Raw genomic sequence first — 17,219 nt, 5'->3', positions numbered from 1 at the left:
ATGTTTTATATAAAGGAGTCATGCAAATATTTGGGTTAGAAAACAAAATTCAAAGCCTCTGAGATGAGAGCATGCTTGGAATGTTTGAGGAACTGCAGAAACGCCCGGTATGGCTACCCCAGGGTGGATAAGGGGGCGTGTAATAGATGAGGTAGGAGAAGCAGGGAGGTGGGGAAGATCATGGAGGGTCTTAGAAGCAGCTCTAAGGACAGTGACTCCTACTCTGGGTGATATGGGGACCTCCTGATGCTTTCCAGCCAGGGCTACAGTAATCTGCTTTAGGTTATCATAAGATGGTTGCTGGGTTGACAACAGGTAATAGGCGAAAAAAGGAGAACACTTAAAAGAATATTGTGATAATACACATAACAATAACAGCAACTAAAGATGGTGATTTAGCAGTAGAATTAGATTTAGCAGTACAAAGTAAACAGATCCCAGATAGATTACAGAAATCACTAACAAATCTCCATACATGCTCACACGCAGCCCAGTGTGCACATTTTGCTCATTGTTATGTAAAACTATATTTACTAATAGCTAAAGAAAAGTCAAGAAGAATAAGTAAATGATGTCAAATCATTGATTTAATATGCATTTATTGGGTACAGCATCCATGTGTTAGGCACTAAGCGAGGCCATGGGATAGGGAAGAGGACACAGTTCTTGCCCAAAGGAACTCATGGTTACATAAGGGAGAAAAAACAACATAGTAAAATAAAAGTTGTAAAACCTTATACACACAGGATCATCTCAGGGCAACATCTCCAGCCTTCCCCACCCAAAGGCATTATGACATTCACTGGTTCCCTAGAGCTCCCTTGATCAAACCAAATTTTCAGCAAGGTCTCCACAGTCTGGCTTACTGCCACCTTTACACTCTTTTTGATCTCTGTGCTCTGCCACAGTGGCTGTCGGCCTTCTTCAAGTCCCTTAAACTAGACATGCCACATTCCTTTCAGCTGCAGGGACTATGCATGCACTGTTCCATCTGCGGAAAGCACGCTTAGCGCTGTCTTGACCTACACAACCCCAGCTCCTCCTTCAATCTTACCTCCCTGATACACTCACTGATGATTTCCCTGATTAGGTCAAAGTCTCCTGTGATGAGCTTTCATACCATTCACCTCCCCATGGTAACACTTAACACCGTTTTACATTTATGTAAATATAAATATTTGACTTTGGTTAGCTAAAGTCTTTTCTACTGAACTGTAAGGTGGGGGCGGGGCGCTATATTGTTTTTAACCTTTTTAAAATGCTCCTGTGCTTACATGATTTTACAACTTTTAGTTTACCATCTTGTTTTTTCTCTGTCATGGGACTATGAGCTTTTTGGAGCAGACACTGTGTCTTCCTTTCTGTCCCATGTCCTAGCTTAGTGATCAAACACATAGATCCTGCACTTAATAAACCATATTAAACCAATGAATAGGAATTACTATATCATATCCCACATTACTAGAACCCTGCTTGGCTCACAGTGGAGAGTCAATAAATATTTGTTATTATATAGTATACATTGTATTTTATATATATAGGTAATCAGTATATATTGCATTATATATAGGTAATCATATATACCTACATATAATATAGATGTATTATATATCTATATATAATATAGATATAGTATATAGATACATAATATGTAATATAGATATCTGTGTATAATAGAGATTACATATCTATATCGAATATAGATATTATATGTCTATATATAACATATCTATATGTAATATAGATATATAATACGTATATAAAATCTAACCTACAGGTACCATTAATAGTCATCATATTTTAAAAAAAGGAAATAAATTCTAAGAATAACAAATTATTAGGCATTAATATATTTTAAAAATTCTGCTCCTGAACAAAACAGAATATTCTGACAGAGTTACTGACGTATTTTTTTTAAATTCATAAGCAAGATGCTAAATATTTTCAGTGGTCATCTGAATGGAAACCACAAGGGGGAAGACGATCATCTATGGTGTACCATCCTTCTGCCCAAAGGCTCTTGACTCCAACTAATTGAAAAGAAGAGTCAATAGCAGTAGCAAGAAGGAAACCACAGTTTCATGGAAACAGTTCCACTTTTGACAAAAGGAAACTAAGCAGTAGGAGGTGCCATCATTTATTAAACCAGGATGTATTTGTATAGCCAACTGTGAAAAAGAGCTCTCCAACATTTGTGAGAGAATGATCCACAGGACCTTTGAAGTTAGGAGGAAATCTTGTGGGGAGAAAAGAGGGGAAAAAAAATCTTGCAGTTTTCTTTCCGGGTCTAAGCAATAGCAACATATGGAGGTGACAAAAGAAAAAAGATAAATCGACAAAGAATGAAAAAAAATTCAGTTTTTTCTGAATCCATAAGATTCCACACATATTTCACAAGGATTTATCAGGTGAATTAAGACTTGCCTTGCACATAGATGTTCATAAAACTTGTCTTTGTATTACCCAAGGCATAGGAGAAAGATTTAACATTAAAAGTTGCTAAACAACATCTAACATGTTATCATTTCTGTAAAATTAATTTTATCCACTTCTTTTTCAGTATGTTCACCTTCATTTTTATAGTTATAGCTTCCACTCTCCTGAAAACATGCTTTTCCAGTTAGCTGGAAGAGACCTTCATTCACTTGCCATTTCCACACCCTGTCTGAAACAACCTCCTGTGGGAAATGTTCATTTAAAGCCGCTTTCATACACTGCCAGCATTGGGTTATGCCTCTCTGAAGGTTCTGCTGCTAAACATTGGCTTTTAAGCAACTACTTAAAGACACTCCCAAGAGATGTACAGTTAACTGTCTCATAATGAGTCGCTTCTCCTAGCCAGAAAAGATATTTCTGCCACATCCATATTTGATTTTCTGGAAAATCTATAGTAGGCTAAGCTTCACACATGAGCCAGTATAAGCTTATTATAAGCCTATGGTTTTTCTTTTTGCAACTCATGAGGACTCTCTCATTGCTCTGAGGGGAAAAAATCTGGAAACAAAGTAACCTGACAAGCTGAGTACATACATTAAGTGCAAAAATTCTTTACAAATAGGGCTCTTGATAGTACATTTAAAGTACAAATAATGTTTCTATAGCACACCCAAGGAGTTCATTTTTTAAATGAATGAAATGACATTGGAAAGATGACATATTACAACTATTTCCTCCACTTGTTGACTTACAGCAGCTCCGCTCCCTTGGTGTTTATAGACAAATGCTGCTCATAGAAAGGAAGGGACCATGTTTAACATAAATGTTGCCTTCTTTATGCTATGGAACACTGCAAAATATCATTATTGTGGCAGAATCAATTGATTATATTATCCCCAGCATTCTAAAAGTCTTAAACTCTACAGACCAAGACATTCTGAATGGTTGCCCCATTTTTTAAAAGTACGTATCTAATTTTAAAAGAAGCAATTAGAAAACTGGAGATAAATTCTGTTCCTAGACCCATCAGCAATGACCTAGGTCTCCTTTCAAGTTTTCTGTGCCTTTAAGATAGAATACATTCCATTGAAATTTTCTTCCCACGTTCTTCTTAAGGAAACTGTGAGTGTTACTGACCCAACATTCCCCCAAAATACTTTAAGCCTCCTAATTACGACATCTCGAAATAGAAGCGTAAAGTAATACTCAAAAATCTAGAGTATCTTTTCCCATAAAAGCCACATCTACCTTATTTTTTAAAATGAAATATAAAAATAGCAAATAAAATTCCATAAAAGATTATTTATGTGCAGCTTGTATTTAGAAGATAAACTCTAATGGTCAAGTATGTAAACAGTAAGGAGAGAGATATATATTCAATGTAGGTGTTCAGTAAAACAAACCGTAATACCACCCATGGATACAGCTTATGAATTAAGGAATAATTCTAGCATAAAATAAATCTAACCTTTTGGAGAAGCAGCATATCAGAACAAAAGGGAATCTCACTCATGTGACAAAAGGAAACATGACAATGATTTCCCTCCAATTTTATACAATAAACTCACAGATTGTAGTTTTGTGGAAATTTCCTATTGGTAGGCATTCTGAAAAATCAACAAAATACCTGAAGAAGAGCACTCATTTGCCACTTCCTCTTGGGTCATTATAAGAACATTCTTTCAGCATCTTGACAGTAAACAGCAAACAGGGTAACACAACCCAAGAGAGTTCATGCCTAGAAGAAAACCCCAACATTTTATTTAAATGATGACATTGCAAAGAAAACTCAGCTGAAACGACACACATACTTTTTACAAGACTTGGCAGACAGAACACTGAACAACTAGGCTCTGACTTTGACTTAGCCATAGATCTCCCATGGAGCTACATGGGAAAATAAGAAGCCCTAATGTCAGCCCTCTAACTTTATCTCTAAATAAAGAAGTAATTTTGAAGGTGTGGATTGTAGGTACATTGTTCTATATTTTTAAAACAAATCCTAGACTCTATTTTTTTTTTTTTTTTTTTAGACTGAGTCTAGCTCTGTCGCCCAGGCTGGAGTGCAGCAGCATGACTTCGGCTCACTGCAAACTCTGCCTCCCAGGTTCAAGCAATTCTCCTGCCTCACCCTCCCGAGTAGCTGGGATTACAGGTGCATGCCACCACACCTGGCTAATTTTTGTATTTTTAGTAGAGATGGAGTGTCACCGTGTTGGCCAGGCTGGTCTCGAACTCCTGACCTCAGGTGACCCGCCTGCCCCGGCCTCCCAAAGTGCTGGGATTACAGGTGTGAGCCACTGCACCCGACCCAACTCTATTATTAATAACTAGAATGGGGACTTAAAAATGTGATCAGGTGTAAGATGCTTGTCCATGTCCCTGACTCCAACACTTTTAGGCTGGGCCCGTTACCCCTTCTCGTGTCCCCCCAATACCACAATACACCACATATATGCTGGCACAGTGTTCCTTTTCTTTATGGAGATTACTTTTCAGGTGGAAAACTTGTTATCTTAGATTCTACAATTAAATATTATCCCAGATTTCTGTCAGAGATTAAACACATATGAATTTGTGTGAGGATAGCTCCCTTTCATAACGTCCATTTTACTGCTGCATGCCACAACGTGATGAAAATGTCCAGTTGTTTCTGGATATAGACATAAACTTGCAGAGATCTGTTAGATCCTTTAGAAGATAAAGCAACTCTTAGCATTATCATGAATGATTTGTCTAGGAAAGTCAGTACCAAAACAAAGGAAATCTCAAAACTCAAACCCAAACCAGAGGGTAGTTCATTCTCTTGCATTTATACCCTATCAACATTGGATCATATTCACTTCAGGAGTAAAAAAACAAAAATGAAAATAGAAACAAAAATCTTGTTGATGGCAGGTCAAGATAGCATGTAGAGGGCTATCAACCCAACCTACACACATGAGCACGCGGGCATGCACACATGTGCACACAAACACACAACACACACACACACACACACAGAGGTTTCTCCCTTTCCCCAAAAAGCATTTATAGTAAATATCCATCCAGACAAAAGCCTCTGTTTTCCTACTGCTTTTGTGTGCTGTGGCAGGAAGCAGTTGTCAGCTGCGTTCGTGAAAAATAACAACTGCAGACACTGAGACACATGCCACAATGTTCCCGTGGAAATCAAACTCTGAGAAATTTTTTAAATGTTTTCAACACATCAGCATGAAGCATCGACCTAGTTGGAATCACTTAGATCTAAAGCAAATGCACTGATTGTTTTCACAGCAGGCTTTTCTTCTTGGAGCTGAAACAGGCGCACTGGCGAGGGTTGCGCGGAAAGGTTTGCAGCCCCCTGCTTTGGTCTGCTATAGCCAGTGACACGATCAATACCAGGGTGAGCAGCAGAGGAAGCTCAGGGAAGATTATGAAGATGAGGTGAGTGACAGAATTACCTTATAGGGTTTGTTCTTTCTCTCACCTTGAATCTCATCTGCCACAGACAGAGATGGAAAACTATCATGGCACAGACCAAAAACAAGAGGTGGAAAGGGTTGAAGGGCATTAGACACCATATGTGCTTGACAGCCTGGCTATTTGTGTGTTTTTACGTGTTAGAATCCTCAAGAAAAGGCAAGTCCTGTAGCAAATCAGGGCGGCATCACTGATTAACGAGAAGACAAATGCCAGCATCTCTTTCAGGGCCTGGAGCACAGCAGGTGCACCAATAATTGGCAGCCCTGATTTTCAGTATATTTTTTATTACTGTTAATACAACTACTCCTCCTATTTTACTTTTTAGCCCCAGTATAGTATCATTCATGTAAATAATATACATACATAAAGTACCATCTTTCCAGGTTAAACTGTGGGATGAAGTGTGGACAAGACCAAATGTGCCTTAGGTGCCCATCATTTATTTATTGAGGGCCTCCTCTGCACAGGCACTGCTAGTCCACAGTTTTCTTCCCCTAACTCAGAGGTCCAAAGATGCCTAAACAATTGAGTCAGCTCATTCACTGGGCTTGTCCTGGAGCTTAACAGAGGCACCAATTTAGTGGAACCAATTCTCATTCAAAATGTCCAGAATGCAAGGAAACGGGAAAATCTCTATTGTCTATCAGTCTGATTGAACAGTCCTGATCAACTGAGTAGAGTTGACTATGTTGATAATCAAATGTGCCTAATACTCATATTGACAATAATATGTCCAAGCTATAGCTGCTTTTATAATCCATCTCCCTAAAGCTTGAGATTTTTAAAAATATTTCTGTGAAGTTTAAACTGTATATAAGAATTGTCCAAGAAATTCAAGGCTCATATTTGTTATTTGTTTCCTTAAGGCACTGGATGAACACAGTGAAAAGGAATATGTTCTAGGCCTTCCCAATTATTACCAAAACATCAAAATGAATTGTTATCAGAGATTTTATTCTGATTCTTTGAAAAAAATATATAAACGTTTATATGTATATCTCATTTTAAATGGAATGTCTATTTGTTGAAAAGTTAAAAAAAACATGATTCCCCAAACCTAAAATTTATCATTGCCGTAAGTTTGGTTATTTATTTATGGTCTTTTTTTCTACACTTCTAAAATTTACATAATTAGAACAATACTACATAAACTAATTTTTTTTTTTCACTTAACATTACACATTATATCATAAGCATATACCCAGGTCAATTTCTTTGAAAACAATCTTAATGTCACATGATTTATGGATTTAATATGCTTAATCACTGCCTTCTTATTTTTTGTTTTTTGTTTTTGAGACGGAGTCTCACTCTGTCGCCCAGGCTGGAGTGCAGTGGCGCAATCTCAGCTCACTGCAAGCTCCGCCTCCCAGGTTCACACCATTCTCCTGCCTCAGTCTCCCGAGTAGCTGGGACTACAGGTGCCCACCACCACGCCTGGCTAATTTTTTTTTTTTTTTAAATCTTTAGTAGAGACAGGCTTTCACCATGTTAGCCAGGATGGTCTCGATCTCCTGACCTCATGATCTGCCTGCCTCGGCCTCTGAAAGTGCCAGGATTACAGGCGTGAGCCACCATGCCTGGCCCAATCACTCCCTTCTTTTAAGACATCGGATGCTTCGTTTTTGTGTGTGAGTGCTAATACAATTTCTTTATCCAGGTCTCTGAGTGTTTCCTAAAAGTAGAATTACTAGGTCAAAGGTGAAAACAACTTATTATTTTTGTGGTTTATTTCAAAAATAGTCTTTTTGCCTTTGAACTTTAGAATTTAAATTTAGAAGTTAGAAAAAGGGGGAAAAAAAGAAAATGTTTTCAAAATATACTACAAGTAAGAGATTAACATTTTAGTATATCCTTGATAGCTTTTTGTACACATCCATAAATATTTAGATATGCATCTCATCTTTCTGTATTATTTATAAAACAGAAGCATGTAGTACAAATGTACTACAATCTGCTCTGTCTGGTTAACTAAATAACCGAGATTCTTTCTGTGTCATTAAAGTCTTCCAGATTCAGAAACGAAGATAACTAAATCGTGCTGGCTTTCCCCAAGTGCTGTCCCACAGATTATAAATGAGGCTTAGTATAGCTAATAGCAACGCAGTAAATTTTAAAACGCTCTTTTCATAGTCTAACATTAATACTAAATCATAAAGGAAACCTTCGCATTTCTATGCTAAGGACATTTTGGCAGGAGAGGGAGGAAAAGGAAGAGAGGAAAGGGCAAGGCCAGGAAGAAGATAAGCATCAGAAAATATTCAAAAATTCTCCCAAAAGGAAAAACCACTTGTAGTCACTTGAAGAAATTGATCAAATCAGTAAATTACCAAAGCAGTAAGTCAGTAATCAGTTTATTGTCCTAAAATGTTATTTTCTCCTTAATACTTTGTAAATCACTGGCCACGTGTGGTGGCTCACGCCCATAATGCCAGCACTTTGGGAGGCAGAGGTGGGTGGGTCACATGAGGCCACGAATTCGAGACCAGCCTGGCCAACATGGTGAAACCCATCTCTACTAAAAATATAAAAATTAGCTGGGCATGGTGGCAGGCGCCTGTAGTCCCAGCCCCTTGGGAGGCTGAGGCACGAGAATTGCTTGAACCCGGGAGGCAAAGATTGTAGTGAACTGAGATTGTGCCACTGCACTCCAGCTTGGGCAGCAGAGCGAGACACTGTCTCAAAAACAACAACAACAATAACAACAACAACAAAACTTGTAAATCACTAATCTCAAGGCAAAATCAACCTTATATTAACAAATTGGTTTCAAAATCTCTGGATTTTGCCTAAGGAAGAACGGGATAATAGCAATCACTTTGTTTTTCCTAGAATTCATTACCTATCAAAGAAAATGCATAAATTCTAGAAGTACTGCTTGCTCCTTTGCCACAAAGCGTACATTACAGAGTAAATTGTTTAAAGCCAGAGGTAAGATTAAACAACTTATTTAATATCATCCTGTCTGTTATTTTTTCTAGGTCTTCTTTGATAATATGTCAAGGAGTTACATTTGACATAGCCCTGTTATTTTTACCACAGGTTAGTTTTAAACACCATTGTGGTTTATAATCACCATTACCATCACCGTCACCAGCAAATCACATCACTATGACTATCACCACCACATCATCACCATTACCAACATCGCCATTGCCATTCACATCATCATCCCCATCGCCATCAGCATCATCATCACATCACCATGACTATCATCACATCACCACCATCACCAATACCATTGCATCACCATCACTATCACCATCACACAACCACCATCACCAACATCACCATCACCATCACCGTTGTATCATCATCACATCACCATCGACATCATATCACCATCACCACCACCACCACCATTATCACCATTTCTCCCATGGCATCAGCAGCTCTGGTCTCATGCAACCTTTAGGAGATCGCTCATACATGGTCTTCCCACATATCCTCATCTAAAGTAGATTTCCCATCCTCAATCATAATTCACCAGCTTAGTAATAATTTTCATTTCCTTTCTGGTGCATATCACAAACTGAGAGTCTCCTTTGTTTTTTTTTTGCTTGTTTCTCCTCTGTTTGCTTGTCTACAATGCAATCTAGGTGAGAACAGGGACCACAGTTATCTTAGCAATCTTCTATCCCCAGGATAGATGCCTGGCCCATAACAAATACTCGATAAAAATCACATGAATTAAGTAATACAGCACCTATTATCAACTCTTTGTTTTTAAATTCTAACCCAATACAAAAAAAAAAAAAAAAAACATCAAAATGGCCTGTGTCAAAGAATGTTCTTTCTAGTATATTTTGTCTCATTACGGAAATTTGATACTGCTATACCCATAAGTCATTTTAAACTATTTACAAATGATGTAGGCACAATCAAGAACATCAAGGTAGAAAAGTGACCTGATAGGTCACACAGGTTAAGAGGTAAGGAACTATTCACTCACAGACATCTCTCTCACCTTCCCAATATGAATTTCCATGGTCAAATTAATCTTTAAGGATAATATACTGTAATGCCACGAAACTCATTTTAAATGATAAATACTGCATGATTACTCACATATTAATACCTAGGTATGAATTCAGTTACAGATTATTTGAACAAATAACACTGGGCAGGTCATTTTTAGCTTGCCAAGGACCAAGGTGTTGGGAGGTCTAAGGAAAATGAAAGGCCACTTTATTGATAAGGAAGGACCAACAGTGCACAGGAGACCGTGTGCATGGGGCAGAGAAGACGCAGAAAGGACAGGAGTGGGAAGACAAGTCTCTGTTGACCCTGATCTTTTCTAGATACTCTATAAACAAAATGTCAGAGTGTTTTTGTTCCATTTCAACAAATATGTTTGAATGACCCAATTTATAGCATTTGGAGAAACAAAAATCGGTCTTGAGGCCAGGACTATGAATGCATAAGAGAGATTAATATGTCATTATAAGTTGTGTGTGTGTGTGTGTGTGTGTGTGTGTTGAGAAAATGGAGAGGGTGGAAATGTGGAAGAAATGAAGAGAACATTTAGCAGAAGATAGACACTGGAAAGCAGTCTGATATTAGTGGCTGTTGTGTAATAAATATTGGTAAAAATGTATTTGCTTCACTAGACAGCCCAAATGATCACTACAAGTAAAACCCTTATAAGTGAATCAGTGTTAAACAGTAAGAGGCTTCCCATTTAGAAAAGCACACATATTCTGAGGATTTTCCCAAGAGTATATCTATAAGCTTCAAGTAACACAAACAGAAATCTGCTGGCTCAAGGCCAATCTGCTTAAACACTGTGCTCCAATGTCCCCCTAGACATGCTTGCTGGCACCTGGAGAGGAGAAGCATTTAACTCCACTTGACTTACCCTAACTGACCCTTCACTATCCACTGTCCACTTTCCTTAGCTTGCCATTCACAAAGACGACTTACAAAATGAACTAAAATGAGGGTTGGTTATTTTTCCAGGTTTCAAGAAGCTCCCTTTAAAAAAATCTCTCATTACGAACAGAAAAGAAAAAGTTGTAGTACCTACTTTAAGGGAACAAAGCAAGTACAATTCATCTTTGGTAGCATGAGACAGGATAAGACAACATATTTGTTCTATGCCATCATGCCTAGGAACATCTCATAACCAGACTGACTCTTGAATTGATCCCCTTTTCAAAATGTACGTGTAATAAAACGGTACTCCCCAACAAAGCAATAATAAATCTAAAAGTGGGCTTTCAAAATATTAATGTCACAGCGTTACTAGCAAAAAAGACTGTTAAGCACAGCATTGTTATTACAATAAGCACATAAACTTGTCATTGGATGTGTCGACCAAACAGGAGGCCCAGGGTCAGTGAGAGGAGTTAGGCATGGAAAGGTTGTGTAGTTGTCACCTCTGCATACACAAGGATGGCTAGCAAGGGCTTATTTTAGATGGGAAAAAGTCTATGGTTCCCACAACAACAGTAACTTAACCAGTTACATATATAGTATATTATGACATGAAAGTTGACACCACATACAGAAATACTAAATACTACATATGCTTGAGGGGTACAAGTTATTGTTGCTATGGGAGCTGTAAGTTCTGAATGGCAATAAAAATGGAGTAAGAACCACCTGAACAGCCTTGGATCGTGCCTTTATGAAAACCTTGTGCATTCATACACTTGACAAATCTTTATTGAGTGCCTACTATGTGTAAAGAATTGTGCTACAGGCTGTGGGAAAATATGGCCCCTGCCTCCAGTAGCTAATAAAAAAAGTATCCATTGGGACCTTACAATTTTACAGGGAATGAGAGAATTCCTCCCTCTGTAGCTAAACAGTATATTCCACATTTTTCAAATGTCATGTAAAGAAGCCTATATAGGGGAAATGCTATTAGGATCTACCCCAAAATGCCTTCTACTTAACTCCAGCATCTGACTCCTGAAGCTAACCCTCTACTGCCCATTGCTATGTTCTCCACTGTTGAGTCATTAAGCGTAATTGTTGGTCTACCCTTTCCTCCCTTGCCCTCTTCCAACTCACCCTTATGTCAGCTAATGTGATAAACACCGGCTGGGCGCGGTGGCTCATGCCTGTAATCCCAACACTTTGTGAGGCCCAGGCGGGCAGATCACGAGGTTAGGAGATGGAGACCATCCTCGCTAGCACGGTGAAACCTGGTCTCTGCTAAAAATACAAAAAAAAAAAAAAAAATTACCCAGGTGTGGTGGTGGGCGCCTGTAGTCCCACCTTGTCTGGAGCCATAAGGCCCGGAGTTAGCCGACCTCTGTTGCTTGATCTCCGCAAAGCGGAGACAAAATGGCACATTTCCGGGTTCTTCATCATAACCTGTTCCCGCGCGCGCCTAAAACTTTTCCCGCGGGCGCCTAAACCTTTCCCGCGCGCGCCCAAACCTTTCCCGCGCGCGCCCAAACCTTTCCCGCGGGCGCCGACCTTTTCGCGCCCAGAAAGATATGCAGCCTACGGCGCAGGTGCCATCCCGCGCCCGGGAAAATTACAAACCCATGGCGCATGCGCAATTGTAATTTGAGAAGACCCGGCCCCCCGTCACCGCCCTGGGCCAACCTCTTCCCCTGCCAGCCTATATAAGGCATCGCACCACCATTATTAAACGAGACGTGATCAGGCTATTTGTCTTGTCTCCATTTCTCGTGTTTTCTTGTCTCCTCCATTCCCACTCCCCCTTCCAGGGCCCGTTCGACTGTCCCGCGGGTCAGGACACCACCTACTTGGGAGGCTGAGGCAGGAGAATTGCTTGAACCCAGAGGTGGAACTTGCAGTAAGCTGAGATCATGCCACTGCACTCCAGTCTGGGTGACAGAGTGAGACTCCGTCTCAAAACAAACAAACGCAAAAAAAAAAAAAAAAAAAAAAAAAAAAAGGTGATTAACACCAAGAATATCTTTACTGCTTAAATTTTCCTAAAATTCTCCTTGCATTGAAAATACTTTAGAGAACATGTCAATACTTATTGAAATTTGTTCAGATCTCCTAATGGCATTTATATATCCCATGACATCTCAATAAATATCAAAATACATATATGTCTTCATATAGGTATGACTTTTTAAAATGAGATCATATTGTATGTGATGTAAACTCCTCTCACTGGGACCTGAGCACTGCAACCCTATCTTCCTGACTTGTTAAAATGCACTCAAGTACACTTTAATCACATAGGACAGCTGAAACTAGATAAAGAACCTGATTTAAAAAAAAAAAAAAAAAAAAAAAAACCTGTACCTGATAAAGAATATGGGAGAAGATTCCCTCCACCACCCCAATCTCAGGAACTTGCAAGGTGTAGGAGATGTCACAAGTAATTTATTAACTGTAATGAGGAGTAAAGCAATTCTTAACTGCATAAATTGTTCACATGACTGTTGAAAATGGGCTTGAGGGGAGATAAATAGAGGAGGGAAAGAGAAAAGACTTGATCATTTAAAAATTCTTCAGAGAAAATAAATGTACATATAAAGATAATTTTGCAAAGAATATTCTCTGTTTTTCCCATTTTTCTAAATCAACAAGACCTTATGCTTAGAGACCAGTCAGAAGTGGCTTGAGAGTTGTGATGTAAGTGCCCAGAGAACAGGACTCAGGACTCATCCAAGTTTGGCCACTGCCTTTGAACAAATCAGTTAATCTCTTTGAATTAAAACAAGGGTCTTGGGTCAGCTGGACTTGATAATCTTTTTCCTCTAAAAATTCCAAAACTATATGAAATTCATCCTTCTTCAGGGAAGGAGCAACTTATCACATCTGCTTACATGTACCCATACCCGCCATCAGGCCATAACAGCTGGGACCTTGGTGTATCTGGAGGGCCAAGAAATTTGCTTAACAGATACTCAGTAAGCATTTCTTGGGTGAATGAATATTTTTCGCCATCTGCAAATGTTTGTGTTTGGTGGGTCTAGGTTCAAGGCTGTGTGCTGAACACATATCTACATGGGGGTAATCCCCTAGAGGTCATCATCAGGGGAAATAGAACACAAGCTTATAATAACCCTAAAAGAAACCAGAATGTGGATGCCAAAAAGAGGCACGATGTGCTCTGAGGATTCAGGTGAGGCCAGACTGGTTCAGGCAGACAGGTAGAAGATTGCTGCAGGAGCTGTTGCTTCAGAAGGATGGACAAGATTTAAGTAGACAGAAATTGTGGTGGAAGTTCAGAGATAAGGAAGAAAGAAACTGCAGATGTTTGAGAAAACTGTATAGTCTAGTTCAATTAGACTAGAGTTTAGAGTCTGAATTGGAGGAGTGAGAGTACAAAAACAAACCAGGAAAAGACAGGACGTGGGGCTTTGCATGACCTTGTGTTTCAGAATAGGGAAGAATGCATTCAAAGCCATGTCTTAAGGAAATTATCCAGAATCTGGCTCAATGGTGAACAAAGTCAACACACAGCAGGTGGAAATCTGGGTTAGAGCAGGTGGAAATCTGGGTTCTTCTCCCAGTTTCAATGACAGCCCCACTGCCTTTGTTTGCTCTACATTTGGGGCTTCTGAAGTTAAATTTGTTTGAAAAAAAGAAATGTGTGAAGGTCACTGATGTACAGACAACATAGGAACAGGAAAACTAGAGAGGAATTACGTCAGTAATTCAGGCAAGAGGAACAAAAGTGTGGAAGGGAGGGTGATAGCAAGACTGGATAAAGAGATTTTTCACCCCAGGTAGATTCCATGTGCTCTCTCCATTCATTAAATGTGGGGGGAGTCAAGGTGACTGATGGCCCAAGATTCAGTGAATGGAAGGCTGTCAGCCTTTGTGGAAATAAGCAAGTCAAGAGGTACAAACATAGAGTAAGCCTGCTTGAACTTGAACCTCAACTTTGCCACTTTTTCGTGTTGAGATAGATACTCAAGCAGAGTTCTTAGAACACTGTCTGGCACACAGTAAAAGTAAAAAGTAAGTACTGTTATTCTTTCAGGTGGAGTGGATTTGTAGGAAAGATGCATTTAGCATCCAACATGATGCTTGTGAAGGGAAAGTCATGGATGTTTTCTAGGTAGATATGCTCTAAAAAAGTGGTCAGGGTTGCAAGGGAATGAAAGAATAGATAGAAATAATAGTTGAAGTTACTAAAGCTGATGGGAATACAGAAGAAAGAGAAGAACCTGTGAACAAACCTTGGGAGTGCCTCTTTCTGGAGAGGAGGAGGATGCAATAGCAAGTTAAATAAATAGAAAAGAGGTAAGAAAACTAGGAGTAGACAGTTAGGGTCAAAAAGAGCCAAGCCCTGGCTGGGTGCATGGCTCACATTTGTAATCCCAGCACTTTGGGAGGCCGAGGTGGGCAGATCACCTGAGGTCAGGAGTTTGAGACTGCCTGGCTAACATGGTGAAACTCTGTCTCTACTAAAAATACCAAAAATTAGACAGGCATAGTGGCAGCTGCCTGTAATCCCAGCTACTCAGGAGGCCGAGACAGGAGAATCACTTGAACCAGAGAGGTGGAGGTTGCAGTGAGCTGAGAACGCGCCATTCCACTCCAGCCTGGGCAACAAGAGCAAAACTCTGTCAAAAAAAAAAAAAAAAGGTCAAGCCCCTTACTAAGGAGCTTCAAGAAACATAACCAGCAATATCTCACACAAAAGGCAAAGATAGATGAGCACTTCCGTTTCTTCTACAAGGAAAGTTTAAGTACTGAAGAAGCAAGAATGTGAGGATAGATACAAAAAGAAGTAAATGGGTGACAATAATCAGATTAACTCAAGTACATGTAGTGTTTTCTGTGAGTCAAGCACGGTGCTTCATTCTCTACATGAGTTATCTTATGTGTAATTCTCACAGCAACCCTCTGAGGTAGTGATTTTTATAACTCTTGCTTCATTGTTCAAGAACCGAAGCACAGAGGAGCTAAGTAAGTTGTGCAAGGTATAAAAGCTATAAAAGGTGATGGGCCTGGTATTCAAAAGCTTGCAAAGAATTGTGCTCGAGGCTGTGGGAAAATATGGCCCCTGCCTCAAGTAGCTAATAAAAAAATTATCCATTGGGACCTTACAATTCTACAAGGACTGACGGAATTCCTCCCTCTGTAGCTGAACAGATATTTCAGTCCTCTCTTAACCACTTAGCAATATTGCCTTGAAGATGCAGGAGAAGCAAGTGCCAGAAAGTGGGCCAGTGAGAAAGACAAGTTTCAGAGGTCAAATTCTTGGAAGACAGCTTCTTTAACAATATCTTTTCTAATTAAGTTGTCCTGATTTGTATAATTCTAATCATTCTCCAAGACACAGAATGGATAGATGCTCATGAATTCCCAAGGAATCTCTGGAAAGCAACTTAGTACTTCTGATCCCTTTTTAAAACACAAGTAATGGAGGAACATTGAGCTATGTAGAAGACACCTCCGAAATTAAGCATTGGGTTTCAAATTCTATGCTCAATATAATGAATATGCATGACTTTCCCGGGATTTCTGCAATACATGGCTTTCCAGGGATTTCTTCTGGGGAAATGTTTGAAAAACTTTCAATAAGAAGATCTGAGTTGATCAGTCTGTCAATGGGGATTCTTGGAAGTTAAGGACTGGGGAAGTAAGATGGCAGCAGGTTGTAGAGGGTTTAAATTCACCACATTAGTGGGTGGGTGAGCAGAATGACAAGATACAAAATGGCAGGTTTTGAGGTTTTATCTGGAATTGAGGGCAGTGTGAATTGGAATGGGAATTGAAGGAGTGGGGAGAGCAAAGTCAAGCTATGAAGTGAGGAGGGACTGAACCAGGGAACCAGGGAGGGGAACAGTAGTGGTAAAGAAAATTGGGAAGTGTGGAAAACAAAACAGAGCCAGCTAGATTCTCTGATCACACAACTGTTCTTTATTCAGAGGATCACTGATTAGCACCTCCACACTCAGCCCTGTCCCCAGCTCTGCTCACCAACCCTGTCATGGGCATGGTGAAGAGCATTCATGTATGTCAGCCTCTAGTCCTACTCTGCCCCCATGCTCTGGGTTCAACAAACTGGCAGACACCTTGTTTCTGTGCCCAGAGCCTCATTTGCACCCTTGTCCTGGCAGCTGGATTTTCCTAGTTCTTCCATGCAGAATTATCCTTCCTCCTCTGGGACCTGCAGAATCAATTCCCTGTTTCTCCTCACTCCCTCCTATTCCTCTTACCTCCTCTGAAACCCACCGAGTACCAGTCGTTATACCACCATGAAACAACACTGTTTTGCAAAACCTCTGCCTCTCCTGCCTGGCTTTCCTGACCAACTGAGTGACTCCTCACACTCACCCCATTCCACTCTGCTGTCTATTTCCGATTTCCAGGTTGTCGATTCACTCAGGTACATCCATGCAGCACTCTTGCAGCTTAGA

General features: G+C 39.7%; 1 protein-coding gene across 3 annotated transcripts in view; it reads right to left on the bottom strand.

Moving 5' to 3' along the window:
* Nucleotides 1-17,219, bottom strand: part of POU6F2 (POU class 6 homeobox 2) — a 496,629-nt gene that overhangs the window by 463,038 nt on the left and 16,372 nt on the right. For 2 of the 3 annotated variants that reach the window (XM_023226357.2, XM_023226358.2), the window contains exon 2: nt 4,064-4,174. The exons of the other annotated variant lie outside the window; for it this stretch is intronic. In XM_023226357.2, coding sequence (XP_023082125.1) covers nt 4,064-4,081 — 18 coding nt within the window. In that variant the 5' untranslated portion in view covers nt 4,082-4,174. The remainder of the gene's footprint in view (nt 1-4,063; nt 4,175-17,219) is intronic. 3 annotated transcript variants of the gene reach the window in all.

Source organism: Piliocolobus tephrosceles, chromosome 8 (assembly GCF_002776525.5).
Source record: "Piliocolobus tephrosceles isolate RC106 chromosome 8, ASM277652v3, whole genome shotgun sequence".
Classification (NCBI taxonomy): Eukaryota; Metazoa; Chordata; class Mammalia; order Primates; family Cercopithecidae; genus Piliocolobus; species Piliocolobus tephrosceles.
Note: the sequence above shows the minus strand (reverse complement) of the source record. Positions and strands in the feature narration are given on the sequence as shown.